Raw genomic sequence first — 26,319 nt, 5'->3', positions numbered from 1 at the left:
GTAAGCAGCACTAGCGCAGCATTGACAATATGCCAACGTTAAGTTGATCTGGATTAGCCTTTTCTTCATTAACTCCGCTTTTCAGGCAATATTGGTATTGAATTGTGTTGGTGTTACATAGCCTGATGTTACTCTCGAGTTTTTACGATAACACGTCGTTATTATTGTTCATGTTCATTAAAATTTGGCTGACTGCGTCGAAAGCAATAAAGGCTCTTTGGTCGGTCTGATTACGCGTGTACGGTGGAGTCAGAGTGTCGAATGCATATGTACCAATGCCTAGAAAAAATAGGCCTGTTTTTGCGCTGCAGCATCAGGCCCAGTTTCGTCTTAATCCGGCCCTGGACCCTACACATCATTGTGTTTTGTTAAATTCCCTCGCCCCTAAAACTACTTGCTGGATGCGTCCCTGGTAGGGTATTTATGGAGCACTTGGAACCTTCGATTGATCTACAATAAAGATCTTGCAAACTTATAGACCATCCGTTATTATCGTTTGAACCGTCTGTGTCCGTTCGATGGTGGTGGCTCACTATCTTTCTACACTTTAGACACAGTGGCGGCAGCCTGGACTGAGCGTCAGGGCAGATAACTAGACGTCCCTGTCTCATTTCATCATCCAAACCATTCAGACTATGAGTCATATTCTCGGTGCGTTAGATTGTGAAGCTGGTGACGTAGTCTGTAATTGATTCTTCCATACTAACCACAAAAATAGGACATCAAAATTGTTGAAGATAAGACTTAAACAGACTGGTAAAGGCGGTAGTCGAAAGTCTGTATCAGAATTAGTGATGCGATACTGATGAGCTCAGCCTCATGGGCGAAACGCGATGTCTATCGCTGTCAATTCTTGCTACAATCGGCTTCCGAGAAACACGTAGTTGATTGGATGGTATAAAGGGCTAGCGTGGAAGCTGTACCGTTCTGGTTAGCAAATTGCAATTGTTCGCTGTACTAGTGAGTGACCATCTTGTGCTGATAGCCAGAAAGAACGCCCCCTTTTTCACAAATAACATATGTTGCAAATTATGTAATAAAACAATAGATACTACATACAGTAGTTGTTATTAGACACATATACATAATAACTACAATAGTTACTACTTTCTAATACCTCTACGGGGAGATCATCAAAAGGTCCTTATTCAAATAGAATTTAATTTAATTATTAAAGTTATATTTAAATAAGGACCTTATGATTATCCCTCTTTTAGGGTGAAACAGGCTGTAAGTGTAAAGGTTTTAGAAATTAATGACTATATATGATGTAACTTGCTCTGTTTTACTTTTTACTTGGCATTGAACACTTTTTGTTGTATTAATAGTATTTATTGTTTACTGTAATAACAACAATAGATATGTATTTCAACGTATGAATCAAGGTGTGGTCTACAACTAATTACCGTAGTTGGAAGCTGACGCGTCACACCGAGAATTTAGTCTTCCATCAGCAGGCTAGAAAATTAGACTAATATTAATAATTCTGCTTGAACCGAAACGTCTCAATTGCTGAACATTTCGTTGCATTCATGCAACCTTTGCCATTCGCTTTATTCTTTTGGTAATTTTAAACGTTTTCATTTGGAAATTATTTCATAGGCCTCTTCCAACAGCTTTGATATTTTCCAAGTGAATTTGATTGCTATAAATAATTGAACAATTTGTCTATATATCTCCCTATTTTCTGTCAAGATTTACTAGGTTTTCTTGAGCAATTCTTGTCCAAGAAACGTAACTAAATTTTTTTGTTATCATTATATCCCAGATCTCATATTAGTTACAAAAGTTGCCTTTCAGTAACTAAAATAAGTTGGTGTTAAAATTTTCCTGTGATTTTGTTTGTATTGGACCGGTACCTTAGCTAGCAAAAAATTAAAGAAAGTTGAAAAAAAGGAATAAAGATATGACATTTTTTCTATTTTTAATGACGTCATTTGCACTGCTTCGAAACTGCCCAATGCAGCAATTTGATTTGTGATTTTAACTAGAGAAATGGTTCTACCTTTTCACATGCAGGTCAGTGCGGTAAACTAGTGTGCAGGGTTTTTAATGCAGTGTGTGCTTCCTCGCAACCTCAAATCGATATGCAGTTGTGTGAGTCGGCGTTCGGCCATCTGCTGAGGTTTCACGTGATAAGAGACGGATTTTGAAAATGCATTAAAAATTTTTGCAAATTGTTTTCGATCTATTTTATCAACTGCCGAAATTGGTGCTTTTCACAAATCGCAACGATCTGCCGACTTTGAAGCTAAAAATGAAGAACCAATTTTTCTGACTGCGGTGAGGAAACTAAACAGTCTGCCTTTATAAACTGATGCAAAATAGTCAAATAGGGAATAGGCTATTGAAGCAAAATCTACTTATTCACATCAATACATCATTACAAGTGCTAATGTTTTTCAAAACTATGATCTTTATCTGCTTGGCAGCCTACAGTACCATAGCAAACCCAATCTGTCTTTTTTTTATTGAATCAACGTCGGCAGAAGTTGAATCAATGGCAAAGGACAGAATGTAGTTCAGTAGCTGGAATTTTCGCTTTGCAAGTATTGGTTGCAAGTTGAAGCAAGAAACTGTTTTCGTCCGGCAAAAATAAAGTGGAAAAATAGTTTTTCCCCACACGCTCTGTACTACATCGTTTCTTTTGGAGCTCAGTTTATCCTCAGCAGCTGTGTCCACCTAAATTAGGAGTGTAGGCTACAGAGTTTTTCTATATCACACTTGCAAGTTTGGGGTGGGCAAAACGTAAATTTTCTCAAGGGACTGCTCAGCGTCAAAAATTGTAAATTTGGTGTTAGTTTTCTGGCTTCCTTTATTATGTCGATTGGTTGCTAGTAATATTTGTAGCTTGCTCAGGAGGAACCGCCTGGAGCGAAAAACCCTAAACCACCTAGAGCTGTTTTAAAAAAAAAAAGAGTAATGGCAAAGGGTGGGTTCGAACCCACGCCATCAAAAAGACTAGATCCTAACCCTAACCTGCAAGGCCACCCTGCTGACCTTTTTGCAACATAACTGTTTGGCACATATTTCATCGTGACATAAGTTACAGCAGCTGTGCTTCCAACACTTGCATGTGTCAGCTTTGCGTTGTTGCAATCACCGATATGGACACCATTAATCCGCTGAGTCGTGTCCTTGGCTTCTTTCTTGTTCCCTTGGGGTCTTAATAACCCAGGCAGCAAAATCTGTCATTTTTGCATCGTTTCAAAGTATAGCGACGTTAAAACGGTGTGAAAGCAACAACTTTGCTCGGTGAAATAATTGCAAAACAAGTTGTTGTAAAATGGCTTGCGGTTTACAGCGTCCGCTTTTTTTTTAGAATGGGATTGAGCTTTTAACTTCAAGCTGCATTTTCACGTATGCGCCAAGACAGCATTTCTGCTTGGTAAACAAGAGCGAAACTTCGAATACAATTTGCAACACAGCTTGCAAGAGAAATGCATTTTTGTTTCAATTGATCGTTCCAAGCTCGTGAAAAGAAATAGTCAGATATATATATCATATGCATACTGCCAGAGTGCTGTAAACAAGAGCAGGCATTGTAACCATGTAACAGAAGGTGAGGGCAAAAAGTTAAATAAATATGATTTTATCTAGTGATTTGGTACGATAGAATGTGCTTGTCGTCTTGAAGATGCATGTTGATTGTTGATATGGCAGCGGTTACATGAATAAACCTTGTAGCTTCATTTGGAATTTTGTGTTCTTAGGTTCAACACCGTCACAAAATCATTGAAGGGATAGTAGGTTGAACTAAAACTTGAGAAATCGTTTTAATTCAAGCAAATAATCTTGTTTACTCTTGCGAAAACAAAAGGTTTTGTTCCAGCTTATTGATAGCACGTTTTAAATTGACCTTTGAAAAAGCTTGATACGGGAATTGTTTTAACGCAGTTGCCTATGAAAAAATACTTCTACTACGCTGCAGTTATCGCACATATGCGTTGTGCTGAGTTCTTTGAAAAAGCAGACAGCGTTTGCAATTATTTTTAAATGACGAGTCTTCACCGTATTTTACGAAAAAGCTAGCAATTGGAAGTTGTTGAATTAGGTGTCGATTTGTGCATTACAGGCCCATTTGGAAAGCTCTATGTCAAATTCCAACGCTCTTACAATTATATTTGTAATAACATCACCAGTGGCTTTTCCCTGTTTGTAAACACTCACATCACAATTGATTTGCATCTTTTTAATCTATTTCATGTCGCATCCAATCGGATGTGTCCTTCGTGAGTCGTCACAAAGAACAAGGACATCTACAACAACATAATCGCATAATGATTCAGTTGCTTTGCAATTAAAAATCTATTGATCTCAATGATTTTTTGAGCGGCTTTGCGCTCAAATGGAACTCGGTGGTAATGAAAAAAGCATTGGCTACCTTAAGAAATTAAAATATGATTAGTTTCGGTGCTTTGCGTCGAGAGAGAACAGTGTTCGAAAAGTTTTAATTGATCATTATTACAAAAAAAAAAAATTGAAACGGGATCATAAATTTTTTTTAAATTTTGCAACTTTGTGTTTTTGCATTAAATTCACCTCAAGTTGATTCACCCGCTTGCTTCTTGATCACTTCAGGACATCTAAACTTGTTTTTATCGCAGCAAACTTAAAAACACAATTATTGTCTATTCCTGGCTGTTACGTGATGAAGGGCCAGGCCCGGATTTAGGGGGGCACAGGGTGCAGGTGCCCGGGCTCCCTTTTTGCAGGGCCCCTCAACGTGGAAAAATGTGATTTTGTGTTATTATTTTTTTTCTTTCAGCCTTTGAAGTTTCTGCAAAATGCTGTGCAGTGCAGTGCTGGATTAATGCTACTGTAGACGTAGAGGTGGTTTTTCGCGCGGGAGCCCCGGATCTAAAAGTGCCCCGGGCCCCCCATCCGTTAAATCCGGCCCTGAGAGGGGTAGCAACTAAAACGTCAAATCATGAAGGCTTGCTGCTTTTTTTTGCTAATCGTTTTCAAATGAAAAGGTGCACAACGTCTTAAGGTATCTGAAAGTTTCAGTCATAGTAATTTGCATTTGAAAGCTGACACTTTGTTTTTTTTATTGCAGGTGAGGTAGGTGTTGTTTTTAATGCCATGATGTTATTGCTTAGCTGACAGCAGGGAAAGACACAAGAACCGATATGGTCGCAGTGATGCCCAGCCCTTCAATTTATTGTGATAAACTTATTAATAGCGATGTCAAAAATTCAGAAAAAAAGTTTGAAAAAACGTATCACCAGACGATTTTATACAAGTCATGCTGTAGTTTTATGAAGCAAACGGTATTCAGCTGTTCTAGTTATATCTGGGTTGTGTTTTCCATTCTAATTTTACACCAAGCAACACCGGCAGCGGCCCAGCTGCCAAAAGAGGATGAATTAGACAGATGTGATCCTAATCGCACTCAAGAACGACGAGTCTGCCAAAAAGGTGTCTTCCTTCCTTTGTGGGAGCCAGGAGACACATCTCAGTTGACAACCGCTGACATGGCGGGTAGAGCTATCGTGTTTTTGCTTTCTCTTGTGTATCTTTTTCTCGGCGTTTCTATCATTGCTGATCGATTCATGGCCTCGATAGAGGTGATAACTTCAAAAGAAAAGGAAGTGGTGTACAGAAACAGAAACGGAGAAGATGTCACCACGACAGTTAGAATCTGGAACGAAACCGTTTCCAACCTTACTCTCATGGCTCTTGGATCTTCTGCTCCGGAGATCATGCTCTCTGTGATTGAAATCTGCGGCAAAGGATTTTACGCCGGGGATCTTGGACCTTCTACTATTGTCGGAAGCGCATCGTTTAATTTATTTATCATTATCGCCATTTGTATGTACGTGATTCCCGATGGAGAAGTGAGAAAAGTAAAACATCCTCGTGTTTTCTTTGTGACTGCTACATGGAGTATTCTCGCCTACGTTTGGCTTTACCTGATCTTGGCAGTTTTTTCAGAAGGAATTGTCGAGATTTGGGAAGGCGTTGTCACTTTTCTTTTCTTCCCAATCCTTGTCACGTTTGCTTGGATTGCAGACCGTCGGCTTCTCGTGTACAAGTTGATGTATAAAAGATATCGGACGCGGCATAAAGGAGTGATCGTTGAGCACGAAGGAAGTCCAGAGAACAGCAAAGAGGAAAAACAAATATGTAACAGAGATCATGACATTCATTTGACAGAGTTAGGAGAAAACGGAGGTCCGATGAGGGAGGATGACGCTCTTCACAATGATCCCCATGTTGTGTACGAAGATGGTACTGGCAACGAAGATGAATTGATTTTTGATCCGGAAAACAGCAGAAGAGCAATGATATTATTGATGAGGAAATTGAAAAGGGAACATCCGGATGCAGATCTTGCTGAACTAGCCAGAATGGCAACATCAAAAGCACTAAACGATCAGCCTAAGAGCAGAGCATTTTATCGAATTCAAGCAACTAGAAAAATGACTGGAGCTGGAAATATTCTTCACAAGGGAAATGTGGATCATCATCTTGCTCCTGTAAGTTTTATAACGGCGACAGTCGATCTTTCAGTCCAATTAAAAATAAATTGCCATGCGCACAATCGCACATCGCTTTAACGTATGATTGCATTGAAAGTGGTGTGAGAATGACAGTTTTTACTTGGATTTGCACAATTTTAGAATCGTAGACCCATGTGAACACTAAAGTTTCTCCTAATTAAAAGACAACAAACAACAATAATTCTCATCGCCTTATTTATAAAGACTTTTTGATATTCAAATTCATTAATTTTTAAGTTAATTTTTTTTTTGAAGCATTATCTTTTTAATAAAAAAAAATCTGTTGGCAAGTTCCTGTCATTGTGAAACTATGTATTTATTGTTTTAATGCTGCTGCAAAAACTAAAAAACAAATTGACATGTACTTCGTAAAAATAAGAGTTTTGAATTTTTTTGCATTTTGCTAAGAAGATTTCAAATTCGACGAGAAACAGACGCAAGCTAAAATACTAAACATGTTAAGTCAAGCACCAAAGCGCCAACGTCAGCACTTTAGAACAAGTGTCACTACTCATAAGAAGCTCTTCTGTTTTCAGATTGAAAGTCCTCCTAACTCTCTTGAGGATGACGATGATTCGGTTGCCAAGATTTATTTCGATCCTCCTGATTACAGAGTCCTGGAAAATTGTGGCCATGCCGAACTGTGTGTAAGATTGTTGTTTTCATTGGGGGTGAATGTGATCACGAAATCGTGTTTGGATGCTGTCGTACGACAAAACCATTATCGACCTTTCGTCCTTCATTTATCCGTTTTAATTTTTTTCCGATAAACCGCTTACAGGTTTTCTATCACTTCTTCCAGACGATTTAATACCACTTAAAATAAAATTGATTCTCAAAGTAAAAATAAAAAGACTTTGCATTTATTAATCTCTAACATAGGCTGTGTTTTTCTGGAATTGCATTTTGACGTACATTCATGCTTGAAAACTTGCATCACTGTTTAAAGACAAAATTTAACAAACTCTGTTAAACAAATCATCAGTAATTTCCTCTTGTTCTGCACGTGATGATTTCCAACCTTCAACTAAAACCTAAATCGTTAACGCAAAAGTAATCTCGTCCTTAAGTCATTCGTAAGCCTCTGGGAATAAGAAGGCAATGGTTCTTATTATGTTCGGCTTTTGGCACATACAAACCGTTAAAAGTGCCTATAGCCTACAACTTACCCACTATTATTATTATTTCTTTTTTTAACTATTGACTTCCTCATCCGTATCCTTGTTTGCATAATTTCAATAATGCTTCCTTCTAAAGTATAAATGCAAGGATAGACTGATTTCTGCAGCCTCTGCCACAACATCACGCAAATTGCATAAGGCACCAGATTTGCATAAGACAAACTCTACCGAAGCTTTATAATAAATGCATATAAATTACATTTGATAATACCTTATAATTGAGGAAAGTTTTCAAAGTACTTTTGCAGCCTCAACCTAATGCAGAGTACGTGTTGTGTCAGGTTGTGCGAAGTGGTGGAGATCTGAACACCACTTTGTATGTGGATTATCGAACGGAAGATGGCACAGCCAATGCCGGCTCTGACTTTGACCACACAGAAGACACGGTTATATTCCAAGCCGGAGAAAGCATGCGCACCATCTCGATAAAAATCTTGGATGATGACATCTTTGAAGAAGATGAGTTTTTCACTGTTCACCTCTTTAACCCAAGGTCTGGTTCTGCGGATGAGGCGTTTAACCCAGACCCAGATTCGCCCGAAATCGCGCGATTGGTCTCGCCAGCAATAGCCAATGTCATTATTCTCGATGATGACCATGCTGGGGTGTTTTCATTTGCTCAGGAATCCTTAACGGTGAGTGGAATATCATTGCGTGCTTAGAAAACAACAATGAAAAAGTGTTAAAATATCCTTTCTTTTGTGACGGTGTGCATTTGACTCCTAACAGAAAAATGTTATTTCTTGTTTGCAGAAGAAATAAATGAAATGTAAATTTAGTTGCGGTCAAAATTCTAATCAGAAATCGTGGAATTCAGTTGTGACTGCAACTATGAGTAGCCTACACTGCGTGCGTTTTCATTTGGATATAAAAAGTTAAGATGCTATAAACTCATCAATAAAATCTTTACCCCCTTACTGGGAAACAACATCCTAATTCAGTACTATTTCTGAAGTGTAATTGCATCTGTCAATACTTCAAGTTTAATTTGCGGTTACTGTTAATGCGTGAACAGTTGCCGCCTGTCCCATACCAGAAACATATTTCATTGCTGCCAACCTCGTTAGCAAGCATCACGCAATAAAAGGACATCCGTAATTATCCGCACTTAACGATCTAAATGGGACATCGGAACGGAAGATCGATTAATAAAATGTTTACGCTTTTAAAAATGACAATGTTGCAACGCGGTCGCACTAAGTTGGTCGCGTTTTAGGCTAAACATTTGTTCAGCAGATAAACTTAAGCATTAGCTGGGGTTCTCTCGCAGGTCAGCAATTTCTTTTTTCTTTATCTATTGAGTGTTAAAGACACATCCTATTGCGCTTTTAAAATGTTGAAACACAAGACTTGGAAGAACTTAGCGTTTTGTAATTGCACTCCAAGAGCTAACAATCGGGACTGGAAACATAAAATTGCTATTTTAATACTTAAAAAAAATATTTAAAGTAAATAGTTCAGTGTAGTTACATTAAGTTACAAGCTGCATTAACGAGAATTCTACCTGTTTTTATAAAGCCGCTTGCACGACGACGGTTGCTTTAACGATTCTTGTTGATTACGATTTGTGTCGTCAACGCATCTATCGATAGCAAAAGAACAGAACACATTTCACAAACGAAATGTGATCATGTCTACCGACCAGTGGTTCTCAAGTGTTTTAGTTATGACGCTTTTGGAAAAGTTTACTGGACATGCCCCTGCACCCAGAGTTAATGTAATTGTAATTTGGGTAAGTTTTTAGATACGAAACGGAACTACCGCCCGACGCCATTGGAAAATTGAAACGACGCACCAGGGCGGTGTGACGCACAGTTTGAGAATCTCTGCCGTAGACAAACTGTACAAAGTATAATATTTTCTGCCCAAATGACGGCTGCTAATCCAAACTCACTTTGGCTGCAGACAAAATCAATTTCCAGGGCAGGATTTTTTCTAACGTTGTTACAAATGCGTGCAATTTGTTTATTGTATATACATACAATCTTATTCATTGATATGATTTTGTCACAGTAAAATGTTAAAATCGTCTGATAAAAACCGAGACACTATTACAGTAGACTTAGCAAAAATGCTTCGCGTTTATGTAACGTAATACAACGTAGCCCTATGTCATATAAGATATAATGTATTGACGTGTTTATTACTTTTATTGTGTGATTTCCTAACGGTAATTTTTGTTCTCAAGAGACAGCAGTTGCCTGAACAAGCAATATAGAGATAAAGTCTACTTCATATTTTGGTAATTCTTGAAACCCGAATTGTGAAAATCTACAGAGAGCTCGTTTTATAAAAAGTAGGGTCTGCATTACTTAAAGAAACAAAAGAGCTTTTTTGAAAGAAAGTAGTTATTGAAACGCAAATTTCCGTAAGCAAAAAACGTGATTATTTGCCAATGGTTAGCTCAATATAAACACTCGGTCGAAGGTTATTCTCGCATACTTACCAAGTCTATCTCTGAGTTCTTGCTACACTCGACTGCCGAAAAACACTAGTCTTTGACCTGGTGGCGCAATTGAAGCCACTGATGTTGTCTGTTGACAATGTCAAGTTTAAAATGTTCTTGTCTACAAGTTCTTTCCGTTAAAAATAATACCGAAAGTTGTCCTAAAAGTGCTTTTATGTACACGCGGAAAATTGAACTATAGTGGCGTGGCCTTATTATCAAGGAACATCCTTTTATGAGGTCGTGTGTTTATTGATAAAGGTGTGTAGCTTAGTTGGAAAGTCAATTTAAAATTTGAGGAAATTTAGGTTAACACGTTTTCTCTTGTATCGTGTGTGTCAGAAGCTAAAAATTGTTCAGGTAAGAATCGAATCACAAACAACTGCGAACAAGTAAAGCAAATATAATGCAACGCTGGATGTGCAGACAGACTTGTTTTACGCCGTGTCTTATATAACACTGAGCTATTCGTTTTTCTGAGAAATATCTTTCAGGGATAGAACTTACTGAAGCTTAACAAACTATTTCACAGTTTTATGGCTTCAAAAGTAAACAAAATGTTGATGTTGGTAAGAAATTGAATAAGTGAACGAAAATAAACGAATAAAGTAAACGATATAGAGATGACCTTGACAACAACATACACTTCGTTTTTGTTTTTCAAGCCACTTATTGTGAAATAATTTTATAAATAACGGTATATCGTTTCATTTATGTTCTTTCACTAAATTAATTTCTCAAGAAAGTTTTAAATTTACAATCTTAAAAAATTAGAGGGTCGAAGCGGATACCGGTGCCTCTTAACGTTCCAATTTATCAATTTCACAAAGGAATAAAATTAATCAACATAACCATTGATAAACGAACGTTACCAGTTACGTAGCCTTATCACACCATAGTCGACTGCATGGGCTCTATCCAAGGGGGATGAGGGGGGTGATCACTGATCACCCCCCACTTATTGGAGTGTTGGAATGACTAAGACAAGTTGAAAGTTGTTGTTGAAATGATTATGACGATTTTAGCCCACTGTCCAAAAATGACCCCCCCCCCGAATTCTAAAAGTGGATAGAGCCGCTGGTCGGCTGCATAGCCGAGTTGTGAGCCCCGGTTCGACGTTTGAACGAGCGCCGGTTCGACACCGTTTAAAAGCATAATGATTGTGTCTTTGGCAAAACAATTAAAGACATACGTGAATGTGAACAAGAATTGGCTTCCTTGCCTTCCCGTCCACTTAATCTGAATCTTCAATCACTGGGCGTAAGTCTGGATATGACAACAACACACCATTGTGTCATGCCCGAGAGCTGACAGGTGGAGCAATAATGAAGCGACCATTAAAAAGTGTTGTTAAAACATATTAAACAATACAGGTAGCTCAACAAGTGACATGTTGTTACAGGGAGTTTCAAGTAGAATTAATTTTACTTTTGTGGCTCAGGTTAGTGAAGAAATTGGAATCCTTAAAGTCGAAGTCCAAAGGAACTCTGGTGCCAGAGGTAAAGTCGCTGTACCTTACCAGACCATCAGCGGAACTGCTCGGGGAGGCGGTGAGGACTTTGTCGACGCGATTGGAGAATTGGAATTTGATAACGATGAAACAACGTAAAAGCGTAGCTTTTTTTTTTAAATATTATTTATAATATTATATTTACGGTAAACAGTGAAGTTTAGTGCCTTTTTTTTTCCCTTCATCATAGAACATCCAGTAACACGCACAAGCAGCAGCTAAAACAGCTTTATTTTTGGTCAATGATCTCTCATGACAAAAGTAAAACTTCATGTTTTCCATTTGCTGCTTGGAGATTATTTGGTTGTCATCGTCAATTCCGTTTATTTTCATCAGATTGAAGTGCTTGACAGGTGTGGTTTAACAAATTTGAATCTTTACTTGCGTCTTGAAGCTGTTTTAATTTCGGCGTTTTGAATATTCAAGCAAAAGATCAACCTTAGGCCGTTGGTTTCGGTAATTTTCTAAAACCAACTGTTCGCTTTCCACAACATAGCGCAAACGATTTCTGGGGACCCATAACGGCAAAAGCGTGACTAAGAGGACCAAAGCTAAATTAAAAAACTGGCCTACCTCTAGGCTTATGTTTTGCAATAAAACATCTGCCGTTGAATCAGAGCTTGACGAGTGGACCACTTTCAGCTGCTTTTGTCTTGCTCAACAACCTCTGGGTGTGCCAAAATTTGAGCAATTTAAATGTCTTATAAGTTCATAAAATTCATTTAACAGTTTTCAAAATTTAGTATTCACTTGATGTGATTAAAAATTTTATTACAGGCACTAATATAATGCAGCAGTCAAGCAGCACATTGACAGCTTAAATTTAAGATTAGATTGTTCAAGCAAGTTTTGACCCGGATTTGCAGCTTTGATGCTTTTTCTAAAGAAATTCATAACCAAAATCAAGCATTCTTCTTCAGCATTTCATCCATCGATTCATTATTTAAATCGAAAAGTATTAAAACATTGTCGCAATTGCAATCTACGTTTCAAAATCTACAACGTTTCACAACTTCTTTTTTTAGGAAGACAGTATTCTTCAATTTCTTAAGTAGTCAGCTATGACTAGTTTATTATTTTCTTATTGAAACCCATTTGGCAGAATGATTTTTCAATGTTTTTGTACGTGCACATTGTCCCAGAAACTGAGCTACGAGGGCGTAGTCAATCATATCTTGATCCCTAACAGAACTGCCGTGTTGTCGCCAACACTTTTGCTTTTGCTCCCCAATCAATTGTCTGCCTTCGTCATTGCGGTGTCCTATGATAGTTGCATCTGGTTTCTTAGGTTGTTATGCAGGCTGGGCTCCACTTACGTATATGCAGAGGTCCACAAGCTAATTTCATGTTTTGCTATTTTCTGTTAACTAAGCTAACTGTATGCAGACACTTTTCAAATTCTGTACACATAGGATTCTAAAACTACTCTCTGCCATTAGCCTACCTGATAAACGTTTCTCTAAACTTATTTTTCTGCGGCCATTTGCCTTGAATTTTTGCAAAACATCCTATGCTTTTATCAACTCAAAGTATTTTGCACGTTGAAGTAAATTCTATCGTTGCAATTGGTAGGAAATATATTCAAGTTCAAATAGTGGACGACGAAGAATACGAAAAGAACAGAAGCTTTTCAATTGAACTTTCTAAACCAAAACCAACGGATTGTAGTCTTAGTACTGACTCAGGTTTGTCTGATGCGTGAAATCGAAGTCTGGTTTTGCTGTGTGCACCACTAGCAGTGAAAGAAATAGGCCTACTTTCAACATTGGTACTTGTTGTTATGATGTTTGCATTTGTCCTCGTGTGGTTTGCTGCTGAGTGTTTCAGTGTTTGTGCTTTAAATGTATTGTGTTCTGAAGCATGATTTTTGCCAGGATTTCGATAGTCTGTCATTGCGATGAATAAAATCAGAGGTAGTCAACCAGCTATGATGATCAATCTAAGCAATTGAGAAATCATAATATACAGTACAGTGAGATATTTGTCAAATGTAGTGCTGTATGCACTTTTCTCCCTCACTAAAAAATAAATCTTGCATGGTTATATTTAAATATAGAAATCATCTTTGTACATTTTTCTTTAAATATATTGTTTGTAGACATTTATGTTTAGCAACAGTTTCTAAAAATTAGCCGTTGCGCGACGCGGAATGTTCCGGTGTGTTTCGCTTGACTACCTCTGGTGTCGATTTGCCACAACACTCGCTGTATTTCAAGCTTGAATGTGTACCACACAGAGCTAAATAATCTTCTTCCACAAGCAATAATCCTTGAAAAGCTTCTCTTGCTTGGTATTACTTGTAGATCATGGACAAAGCTTCGATAAATTTCTGTCACACGCATGATAATGCTAAAGACTCCTCAAAAAATTCTACTTCCTTGCTTCAGACTGTCGAATTCAACATTTCAAGATTATTTTGTGTGTTGAATTGAACTTGATGCAAGTTCTCTCAGAAAAATAATCTCATTTTCAGAGTGATAGCAACAAGCTAACAATAGGCTACCGTTTTTAGCTCAGATCTCGGTTTGGTTTGTGTTGTGTACTAACTGCAAACAGTGAAACAAAAATTTCGTTTTGTTGCTTTACTATCGTCAGTTTCGGACTAGAGAAGCAAATGTAGATTTTATTGCTTTTGCATCGTTATCTTGACTCAAGATAACAAAACTTTTGTGCAAACGGAACGTTTTTCAGTTGGAAAATGTCTTCTAAATTTTAATCTACAGTTTAGAAGTCGGCAGCCGTGGCCGAGTGGTTAGCGCGTTGGGCTCGCAGTCGAGAGCCTGCATGTTCGACTCCAGCCACCCGCACTTGCTGTTATTTCTCTGGGCAAGAAACTTAACGATAATTGCCTCTACCTAGTGATCGATTTCGAGTAATGGGTAGTACCAAATTTAAGTCATAAGTAAAGTAGACAACCGGAAACAGACATTGCCGTCGGCTGCAGCGTGGGTCAGGTGTATGTCGGAAGGCGTACACCGATGCATAGCGCTCAAGTCCGCTTTCCCGCAATGCAGGATAAAGACAAACAAACAAAATATTGTAACGCACATTTATCTTCTATCTAACCTCACAAATGTCATGGCACAATGTCTGTATTGATGGCTTTCACCTTCTCATTGGTAGAGGAACTTGAAATCTATGCCAAGTATCTTGGAGTACGTTAAACAGAGTCTCTTGAAATGCAGTTATCTTTAAGTAAGGTGAAGATGCAACATAGCGAAATCGATTCTTGATAAATTATGCTAAGACATTAGATTGCAGAAACACCAGCACTCGATGAATGCAAATTAGCAGTAGGTGGCCCATTGCCTTTTTGCAATGCATTTTTGAAGTTGGTTTAGACCGAGGGTTGTTCTGACATACAGAAATGGCCATGGCGCATCAGGGTATGCTCAACTCCGACGCGAAATCCATTGTGTTGCAGCATGGTTGAACGTAAAATTGAAGCTCTTGCATGGTGTTATGAAAAGGTTCAGAAAATGTTGGACTAGTTTTCATGCTGACTGGGCCATCCCTATGTTTATAGCTTTTGGGCGAAAAATTAATAAAAGCATTAAAAATAACTTCACATCATTGTAGCCAACTGGTCTTTTCATGTCAGTCAAAATTTTTTAAACTTAATTCAAGACAGGTTGAAGCGATCTTATCTTGACTTCTCTTCATTCATGAGAAAAGTTATTTGACCATTTATCAAGCTTATCGACCTTGTATCAAAGACATTAGGATATCAAACAACTTTTACTATTTATTAAACTGCTTATAGCGGGTTGAATGATAAATAATTTATGCACAATGTACATCATACTCTATTGGTTTGCGCAGGAAGAAAAATATATTAATCTTCAAAATTACATAGAATCTGCATTAAAATTTCAAACGTTTAGCAAATAGCCTACCTCCATTTCAACAATCATCTGATTAGAAAATTTCATTTTCTATAAAAAGAATTCTTTAATTATCATCCTTGTTATAGCTTGTTAGTTCTGGGCGGCCCAAAGAACGTAACTGACGAAGAGTCTTTAGTCAAGGCATTTTCTCTTGGCTAGATAAATATAGCCTAAGTGCATGCCTTTTTCTTTGCACATGCAGTATTTGAAGTCAAACATACAACATTTGCATCAAAATCGTGATTTGTTATAGTCCCTGTCACAATTGTCTTTTTGCCACAATAAGAAAGATTGTTTTGCTTGTGTCTGGATGGTATAATTCTTGAACAAACTGATGCAGTGCTTTGCTCTCTTACATCTAGTGAACATGTATATTAGCTCATAAATAATGAAAGTAGTACAGTAAATACACAAGGCTTGCATAACTCAAACAATTACAACACCCGTAACTCCAGAATTTTTTTTTTAGTTCACTTGCAATTGCTTTTGTAAGACGTGTGGTTATAACGTGATAAACTAACACCCTAGTTCAGAGGTTCACAACCTTGGCGTATTTCCCACAAAGAAGAATTTTGAATTTGAAAGGATGAATTTAATAGCCTATTTATGTAAGAAATCGCAATGAAGTAAATTGCTGATCGTCATGATTCAAACAATAACAACTGATCGATTTAAAAAAACAAAAACAATTTAACATCTGGAAGCAGTATAGTAGAAGCAGAGTAAAATCAATCACTAATCTTTTGCCATTTAATGCGACTGAGAGAGAGCCATCCGAGGTATCTTACTGTTTTTCTCAGCATATCTATGCAAATCTGGTTTCTCTGTTCTCTTGCAAATGATGACAAACAAATGAATAGTCTAAAATCTAAATGAATGGTCTTACACACATCTATGAATTGCCAAGAAAAACACGTTTTCCCATTGACAGTTAATTTTCAATAATCGTGTTTTGAATTCATTTTTTTTCATTAAAATACCATTCAGCAAAGTTAATTAACTTACTAATAGCCTAATAAGTAGCCTACTAATATACGAGCTAAATGGCTTGTCAGTTGTGAAGAGGTTACATACTTTTAATATATTGATTCGAAAGTACCCTTTGCAAGCTAAACTTCTCAGGGGGATCTTAGCTTTGAATAACTTAGCAGCTAAGCTAAAGAGGTCCACGGGATCGAAAATTATGCTTGAAAAAGTCAACGTGTGCAAGCAAGTAAACTCTTCAAAATACTCAAAAAAAAGCAGTCAAATTGTTGCTGTCTTGTATTGGTGTGTTTGTATTTTAACGGCGTCTTCACATTTTGACCAGTATTAACATAGTCTTGCGTGTTTGTGTTTTGCATGCTCATGTATCCATTGGAACAACAAAGTACGAAGCCTGTAACTGTAGAAATTGTGGACAACAATAAATATTTCAAAAGAGTCAAATTTAAAATCAAGCTCGGAAAACCATATTCAAAAAGCTTGTTGATAGGTGAGCATTGCATTAGTATCAGGGATTTTAGATCACGGGGATGCGAAACTATATCCGCTTTTGGCTTTTCCGCCACACTAGAAGGGTTACGCTTTTTTCTGATGTATAAAATATTCTACTTATGTAAGAGTAGAAAAATTGGTTTTTAAATAATTTAAGGTCTTTTGTTGAAAGCAAACATATAATGAGGAGTAAACAAATTGCCAATTGACCCTTCTAATGTTGCCGGAAAAGAGGAGCTACGCGTCCCGTGATGTAATGTTCCCTAATCCATATTCAGCAAAAACATTGCTCAGAACCCATTGGGTATATTCAGATTATATTTTCTATGGCGTTGTGTAGGCTCATGTATGTAATTGGTGGATAAAAACAAATGATGTGGATGTCTTTTAGCATCAACTTATTAATATGTCATGCAAACAGGGGTGGACAAAAAGGCCACATAGGCCTACCCTAAGAACTTTGATGAACCGTATTATGTAATGTTTTTCAATTTTAAATATTTTAGAAAAATGCAATGCCGAATAAAAATTTTGCTTTTAAAATTAAATCAATAAAACACGATTGGTTTATAAACGGATGCTCAATATTTTTTACTTAACTCAATAAGCCAAACTTATAAAAGAATGATATTCTGAATGTGGCTCTTGTTTTGAAAAGATTGTCCACCCCTGGTTAAATTATGCATTAATATTTTGAACAAATCATTTGAACAACACAGTATCTTCAAAAATGTTATAAATCAGAACACATCAGTAGCCTACATTTGAAATAAAAGTAAAATTGTTTTGCAACTAAACTGATTCGTCCTGGTTTGGCTATGACAAACATCGTAAGATTTAATACAAAAATAAAAAGCTCTAAATGTAAATACTAAACTAAAATTTAGCAAACGTTTTGAAAACTAAACTGTTTTCATCTTCAGTGCCTTTCAAATGAAAACAATCTAGTTTTTGAAACGTTTGCTGAACATAAGGTTTGGTATCTACATTTTACGGTCTAAATTTCTTGATTAGACTGACCAGGCGTTCCAACTATTTTGCTCCTTAATTTTTAATGTAAAAATTTAATTTGCTGTTTTTTTGTTGCATTTGGTTTGCATGGGTTGTTTGTGCACTTCACGGTTCATCTCATATTAAACGTGTTGCCATTTTTTACGCATGTTTGTTTTCATTGTTTTATTATTGTATATAGCTTATCTTTCATCCAACGATTATAAGCAAAGAGTTTTTAACTTATTGTTTTTTTTTTAAATAAAAATGCACTGGTCATAGAGGTTGATTTATATTGACTGCTACACCTTTGTGATAACGTGTCACATAAAAAAACAAAAAAAAAAACAGCACAAATTATATGTGACGTATAATTTAGTTTGAGTGCATCGAGTTTATTTTTTAATGAGTTAAAGTTGAAGGTCTTTAGAGATAGGCAATTTCAATTTTTTGAAGAAGATCTTAATAAGCTAAATTCTAAAAGCCTAATGTATATAGGCTATGTGTGTCGTATCTGTTTAAATATGACTTCATTATGTCAGAGGTAAAATTTAATTTTCGTGATCAATTTACCACAATACAAAATGGCACTTAATCGTTACATTAATATAACATCTAATTTTAAAACCTTTACTTTACAAAAATTCTGAAATTTTATTCTACATTTATAAAATCAGAAAATAATGCAGGCCTAAAATATTATGCCTTTTTAAAATTTAAAATATCTAAATACTTATCCACTAAACGATATTGAAACTGTGACAGTCCAGTTTGTTGTTCACATGGTCGTATAGGTTTATTATTCTTTATGTCTAGCTGGAGTTAAACTAGTGGTCTGTCTTCTTTTATTGCTATTTCATTTATATCCCAACGTCTTTAAAACGTCAATTTTTTTGGTCTTGATGTGTGTTTTTGACATTGCGTTAATTTTTTTCGCATATTAGGAACCGATGCTGGGAGCGATTCCGGAATAAACGGAAAAGAAAGTAGACCACTCACACTTGAGGAAGAGGAAGAAAAACGGATAGCGGAGCTTGGAAAACCGAGACTCGGGTTACACCCCACAATAGAAATCGTTATTGAAGAGAGTTATGAATTTAAAGTAAGATGCTTAACCTATTTTTACTTCCAAATAAACATATTGTAAAATAATAGCCTAATAACATGATAATATAAAATAATAAAAAGCGAATATCTTTTTAATGGCGAAGTAAGCTGATAAAGCAGCGCGTGTGACCGAGTGATAGGTCAAGCTCTGCAATTATGATATCTCGTATCTCACAAAAATCCACAAATTCAGTCAGCTGTCGTTGCTCTTTTTCCATATTTGTTCCACGACCGTAGCCCAGAACGGCACACAACGTCTTGCTCTGTGGTTGTAGACTACTTGACTACATCTAGTTCTTCATTGAATAAACTTGATAAATAAATATTTGCTGAAGATATTTGGCTATGTGCCACTTAGAATTTGATATTGTGTGTTTTGTTGCAGCTTCTGGCAAAAATTGTTCCCATTTTGTTAAAATTCTATCCACTCTTTTGTAAAACCTCTATTCACCAAAAGTCTGACTTGTGCTACATTAGATACTACAGCAAACTGGCGACCGACTAATTTGACAAACCAATTTTAACTTCATCTAGCTAACAAGTGCTCTCAATCTTAGCATTCCACGTTTTGTTTAACAGAACACTGTGGATAAGCTGATAAAGAAGGCCAATCTTGCCATGATAGTTGGAACATCGTCTTGGCGCGAGCAATTTGTTGAAGCGTTGAAGGTCAACGCAGGTGAAGGGCTAATGGTCGTTTATACAATTAGTCTGTTTTTTTGCAAGTAGATTTTCACCGTAGGGTGAGCAGTTACATGATTTTAAAAGGCTTGATTCTGGAAATGTGTTTTTTTTTTAAATCACATAATAAGAAATCTTGGAAGCAAGTCACTGGAAAAAAAATGTAGTAACGGATGGCATCGAGATAAACATGGCTAAGTTGAATGAATTTGCGAAGGGTCCGGAGTAATGGAGAAGGACAAGTCGTGAAGATTGAAAGTGAAAAAACTTTGCCAGTTTGGATAGTTTGTAATTTTTTACATTCCCCTTTGAGCACGTTAGCATTCATTTATATTCTGGACAAATATATCAGAACAAAGCAGAAAACTTAAACTTAGGATTGATTCATATAGGTGGAGATGACGATGATGAGGAAAAAGAAAGTGATCCCACTTTCTTTGATTACGCAATGCATTTCCTGACAGTATTTTGGAAAGTAAGTAGCCTAGGCCTATTTTTCTATGTTTTCCGTACTTCTTTACGTTGCCTGCCTTACACCAGTCGAAGTTTTTTTTCATATAAATGAACCGTAGCGTGGCATTTTCCATCACATGGTTGAAAGCACCATGGTAGGCTACTGATGAGGCCTAATTTATCGATACAGCAATATAGCCTACCTCTGGATTCATTCTACAATCGAATGCAATTTATATTGCCTTTATTCGCAGTCAATGTCCTGTAGCTTATTCAATCCATCATCACCATGTTTTTGTTTTTCTTTTATTTGCGACCATTAAAGCAAACAAACAAACAATTTCACTTGCCATGACAAAGCAGGAATCTGGAAAATTTAATTTCCATAGACTACACAGGTGCATTTTTGGTGCTTTCATACCTGCAATATGTATCCTGTGCAATTTTCCATTTGAGATAGTGCACTACCAACAATAATTGACGCAATAAAGCTTAAATTTAAGGAAATACGATTTTTTTTATTGGTAGTCTAAAAAACAAAATGATTTGATGTTTTGTCGCAAAAACACAATATTTTTTGAATATGATTTTTTTTTCGTATCCAAGCGTAGGCTACGTCAGGTAGTTGAATATTTATATTAAGTTGGCGGAAAGACAAGAAGGTCAACCTTCGTGTCCACCTCCAGACATTCGTTAAGTGTCCCACTAAAGACACAGCCGCGTGCTCTTGAGCGGTGTCGAACCAGTGCCCTTTTGAGCCTCCCACCAGGGCTCTTACCACTCGGCTATGACACCGACTGTAACCACAAAGCTATTTATTTATGATCACATTGCATAGAGTTTTTGTATTAAGACAGTTATCATTGATAATATTGCATCAACCTACAGTCACCCGCACGTTCGTTTGTTATATTTTGAAATGGAAACATCAAACTGAAATGTTACGTTGGTTGTCAGTGATCTGTCGATCTCTGACTTATAAGAAAATTCCTGACACCGAAAAATATTTTTTAGGAATGTATTATAGTTTGGTTGTGTAAAATAAAGTTAAATTGACTCTTTGAAAAATTAAGAATGTTGTAAAAAGTTTAATTTTGGGCCTAAAAATTCCCATGACTCATGTTAAGCTTAAGGTATCGCCAGTTTATGACCCTTTTTATATACTAAATAAAGCTAGAAATGTGATATTTCCACAGAAATCTTAAACTTAGTCTTCATCTCTATTTAGCCTACAAAAAGAAAAATGGCTCTCTTGGTTAATTCAAGACAAGAAAAGTATTTCCGCAACTGAAATGCTTATTTTGCCGTCTCAATGGTCAAACACTTTCGTTCTCTTTGTTCAAACAAGAACATTTTAAAAAAAGGAACATTTTTTTCTTGTGACATTATTTGCACAGAAGCTTAAAAAGATAAAAATGTATAATTTTTTGCAATTTCAGTCCCATCTGAAACTTTGTTCTTTTTTGAGGTCACGTCAACGTAACGGTGTGCAAGATGAACAAAAGTTTTGTTTTCTCAAAAACATAGATCTGTCAACAGAAACTAATATAAAGTGTGTTTTGAACCATTCATTCGAAGTAAGCGTTTCGGCGATCTCAACAACACAAGAAGATGAAAAGTGAGATAGACCTACAACGCAGAGTTTGTTAGACTACTATATCAGCGGTTCTCAACCGGGGGTCCGCGGGACGTTTTCAGGCGAGATCTTTGTTGCAGAATTTCAACAAAATTGATGCAGACTTTGAATATTCTAAATTCTGTAAATTCCAAAAGTATAAAAAAAAAAGTTGACCGAAAGTATTGCTCCAACGAAACCTAACTTTTACCCAAATCCAATTTTAATTTGATGAATTCGGTTACATACATAGCGACCTATGGTTATCTACACAAAGTGTTTTTCTTGATAAAAAAAAACTTTACTGCGCTTAAAATGCCGAAAAATGACCAAAACAAGATTATATTTGTCAAATTTTTCTGGAGGGCAAGCCCTCCCTATTATTTTATTTTTGTAGGACACAGAAGCGTTTTACTACCTAATCTGCTTCTAAAACTATGCATGCCCACGGTCGCTGGTTGGATGAATAAATTGTATTTGAGCGAGATAAGCGAGCGAGAAATTTTTTGTAAAAATGAAAAAATGTAGCCTAATAATATAAATTGTTAGCCTGCATGTGAAATTACAAACCGAAAAACGCTGAACAAAGTAATTGTGCGTAGGCTTCCAGACGGAAGTGGGACTTCATCCGGAAGTTTGGGAAGCATTAAATACGATCGAGCTTATGTAGCAGCTTTTTAAACAATCAAAAACCATTAAACAAACGAAAATATGTGGGCCCTAAAACAGCCGTAGGCCCTTCCCCCCGGTCGAGGGGCACAGGGGGTAATTGATACGGCCCTAAACATCTCAACGAAGGAAAGGCGTGAAATTCATAACCCTTTTCTGCCTGCGCGAGGCTATACTGATCTCTAGATCGCCACAATCAATATATTATATAGAAATCGTAATGTAACATTGTCCAGGTCTAGCGATGTTGAAAGGATGAAAGGGCAACTTTTACTCGCTGGACAATCCACACTTGATGCCAGGGCGAATAATTTCCATAAATAAACCATTATTTCACAAAAGTTCCGTCAGTCATGGATCGACAATAACATTTGATACAGCCATCCCATATGACAGAAAGTCTTCTTAATCTGTTCCTTTTTTCAGTTTCTTTTCGCGTTTGTTCCACCAACGGATTACTTTGGAGGTTGGGCTTGTTTTGCCGTCTCAATCGTTATGATCGGTCTCCTAACGGCAGTCATCGGCGATGTAGCTTCTCAGTTTGGTTGCATCGTTAATTTGAACGACGCCGTGACAGCGGTCACTTTAGTTGCGATGGGAACAAGTGTACCTGGTAAGCAGTTTTAAATATATATTTTTATAAAACAGCCATAGAGATTTTTTTCTCACACGTAGAATTAACTTCCAGCCATAGCTTATTGTACAGTTGGGTAGCCTACAGAAGGCTTAGGGGAAGGTCGGGTTAGTTGAGCCACTGGGTTAGTTGATCCATCCCTTTTAATTCTTAAATGTGGTGAGGTACCCACATTTTATCATCACGTGATCTTAAAGTTTGTCATCGCGTGTTCTCCCATCTGGTTTCAGTTGACGATTGATATTATATGTGGTGCTGAAGTTAAAAAGTTGTGTTTTGACCTTGGAAAGTAGATTTTGAAAATAGTAGCCTAGTATGTCCAATAATATTTTTTTATACTTGGTTACTGAGACAGGTTCATTTAATTTGTTTGGTAGCTTACTAAACAAGCTACGTTCTGAATAAAAAGCAGCATAGTGTGGCATGAAGTTTTGCTGTAGTTTTAACATTTTCATGGCGGTATAGTAAAGGTGTTAGTTGAACCACTGCCTTCGGTGTTAGTTGAGCCTATGTAAAAAGGGCGTTATAATGCTTACGATACCTCTACACACCTTGCATAGATTGCAGCCGTTGGATAAGTCTGTTTACGGTCCAATAAACATCTTTGAACTACACAAAACTAAACAAAAGCACATAAACTTGGTCAAGCTTTAATGAAATGGTGTTATTTTGGATGCCGCAGCAATACCTTCATTATTTGATGTGTACATTGAGTTCTCTTGGAACTTGGAGCGACTCTTGGAACATTTGTTAACCTGTTTTCATATATTGATATTATTAATTTAAATATAAACTAAGGCTTGGAAAAGAAACGTGGTTAAATGTGTGTTTTCAAAAATAATAAATGAGGCTCAACTAACCCCAGTGTGTGGCTCAACTAACCCTTACCGTGGTGTTAGTTGAGCCATTTGACAACTCGTTTTTAAACACCTGTAGGCTGTGGACCCTGTTGTCGTCGTTCGATAAGGCTTGTACTTCCTAAAAATATAATTTAATATACGCAGAAGGTAGAGCACTGTGAATGAAGAAATAAAAGCAACTCATAAAAAAAAAAAATTGCAAAAAGTGGCTCAAGAAACCCGACCATCCCCCTTCAATGAGAATATCATAGCCTACAATACAGTAGTGGAATCTTCGGCAAATGTCTTAAAACGGCTATTTTATTGCCTTAACTGAACTGGCGCTATTAAAATAAACAGAGCCTACCATAATTATAGAATCCTCCCCGTTACCGTAGTGGTTAAGCCTGCAACAACACTTCAACAATCGGAAACTACACTCTGTCAATCTCGGTGACAGACCATGCGCCAAAAGCCTCTACAAGTATGCGAAACTACCAGGAATAAGTTATCAAGGCTTTGTTAGTCCGAGAATAAAGATTCAAAACCAAACCAAAGCCTAACTCTTACTGGCAATTTAACACCAACATTTATTGCTGTTGTTAAGCTCGCCTCCTGTATGTGTTTTTTTGGTAACACATTTATTTACAGATACTTTTGCCAGCAAAGTGGCGGCAGTTGGAGATCAATATGCTGACGCTTCAATAGGAAATGTGACCGGTTCAAATGCCGTGAATGTCTTTTTGGGTATTGGCATCGCCTGGACAATAGCAGCCATCTATTGGGCAGTTGTTGGCAAGGAACCACAAGAGAAATACTTTCGCGTCGAGCCCGGAAATTTGGCTTTCTCAGTGACTGTGTTTTCCATATTCGCTTTGGTTGCTATGGCTGTTTTAATGTTTAGAAGAAAATCAAAATCCATTGGCGCAGAACTTGGGGGGCCGAGACGACAAAAAATAATTTGTTCGAGTATTTTTGTTCTGCTTTGGGTCGTGTATATCCTTCTGGCAGCACTGGACAGCTATTGTATTATCAAGACGTTCTAATACCTTAAAGCAAGATCAATCGAGTGCAGATCAGTGGGAATCAACATGACCCTATCTGGCGAAAACCTGCGCGAGAGTGCCTGGGCTCAGTAGCCTAATTATCTCTGATCACGTTTGTGATCAGCGCAAGATTTTCGTTGGAGGTGTTCAACCTCGGGAGTGAAAAAAAAAACATACTTCAAAGTGTTCTACTCGTAAATTTTCTATGACGTACCTGATTGTTATGATAGGCTACCGTCATCGAAATCACGATTTTTTATCAGCTGACTAGCTTAAGTGACAATAATTAAAAATTTTGGGGAAATTGACATCTATCTTCAAGATGAAACTCATTATTCATTTATTTACATAGACAAAGTTGTTTGAAATGAACCCAAGTGTTTTTTTTGGATACTTTTTTCTACGTAAGCTACGGTATCCAAGCTTATGGCCCGATGATTGAATATGGAGAGGAAAAGACAAGCGGATCATCATGCCAACCTTCCACTACAAATCTTCTTCTTTTGTGTTCTACAGACCCAGCCGCATGTTGTCGTGTGGGGCAAACCACAAACGTTAAAACTACAAACAATAATTTTATTTCGTTATCAACCCAAAACATTAACGAAACTCACGAAATCTTCAAAGAAAGCACCCTAAAATTTAAGGTCATGTTTTTCGAAGATTATTTGGGTTTGTTTAAAACAAGATTTAGTTTTAAATTATTTTTTTTTGTGAAATTTCGTCATATTGCAAATTACTTTGTGAGTTGTAAAATTTTCTTCACACTAACGAATTGCTTCGAACAACCCTACCCACCACTTGGCCACGAAGTCAATTTACAAGAATTCGAAAGTCGTAAAAATTGCCCCTACGCAGATTTAAGTCGTATGTAAATGTTGTGCAAAATTTTTATGTTGGTCGTCCGAAAGTTTGTGTTTGAAGAGCTGTTGCTTAAAGCCGTAGGCTACAAACTTCATGATAAATTAAAAACTACCTTTCGTACTTGCGCGCAAATAAAGCTTATCACGAATGAAAGGGTTTGATTTTATGCAGCAAACGTGAAAGCAGGCTGAGTGAACTTTTTTTCTGTCGTAGAGTAAAAGCAAACCGCTAGTAGCCTATTTAAATTAACCTTTTGCTACCAGAATATTATATATATAGCCTATTCCACATCGCGTGCAATATTTGTAGGCAGGAGATTGCATTTGTTATTCTACATTTAACCAACAAATTTACAATTGTTACTCGACCATCTTGTAGCCCTCTTCATTAGCACATTCGCAGGCCTACTTCCGTT

At 36.9% G+C, this 26,319-nt stretch overlaps 1 protein-coding gene across 1 annotated transcript; it reads left to right on the top strand.

The window, feature by feature from the left end:
- The first annotated feature begins 5,069 nt into the window (after positions 1 to 5,069).
- LOC145774763 (sodium/calcium exchanger 3-like) lies at positions 5,070 to 26,051 on the top strand. The gene is made up of 10 exons (XM_082586069.1): positions 5,070 to 6,482; positions 7,043 to 7,153; positions 7,969 to 8,322; positions 11,575 to 11,738; positions 13,216 to 13,328; positions 18,941 to 19,098; positions 19,683 to 19,782; positions 20,177 to 20,259; positions 22,948 to 23,134; positions 24,646 to 26,051. Exons 1-10 carry the CDS (start codon positions 5,133 to 5,135, stop codon positions 25,038 to 25,040), a joined length of 3,015 nt encoding a protein of 1,004 aa, XP_082442195.1. The 5' UTR covers positions 5,070 to 5,132; the 3' UTR covers positions 25,041 to 26,051.
- The last annotated feature ends 268 nt before the right edge of the window (positions 26,052 to 26,319 follow it).

The sequence above is a fragment of the Aplidium turbinatum genome, chromosome 7, assembly GCF_918807975.1.
Source record: "Aplidium turbinatum chromosome 7, kaAplTurb1.1, whole genome shotgun sequence".
Taxonomy (NCBI): Eukaryota; Metazoa; Chordata; class Ascidiacea; order Aplousobranchia; family Polyclinidae; genus Aplidium; species Aplidium turbinatum.
The sequence above is the reverse complement of the archived record's forward strand: the minus strand, read 5'-3'. Positions and strand labels throughout refer to the sequence as shown.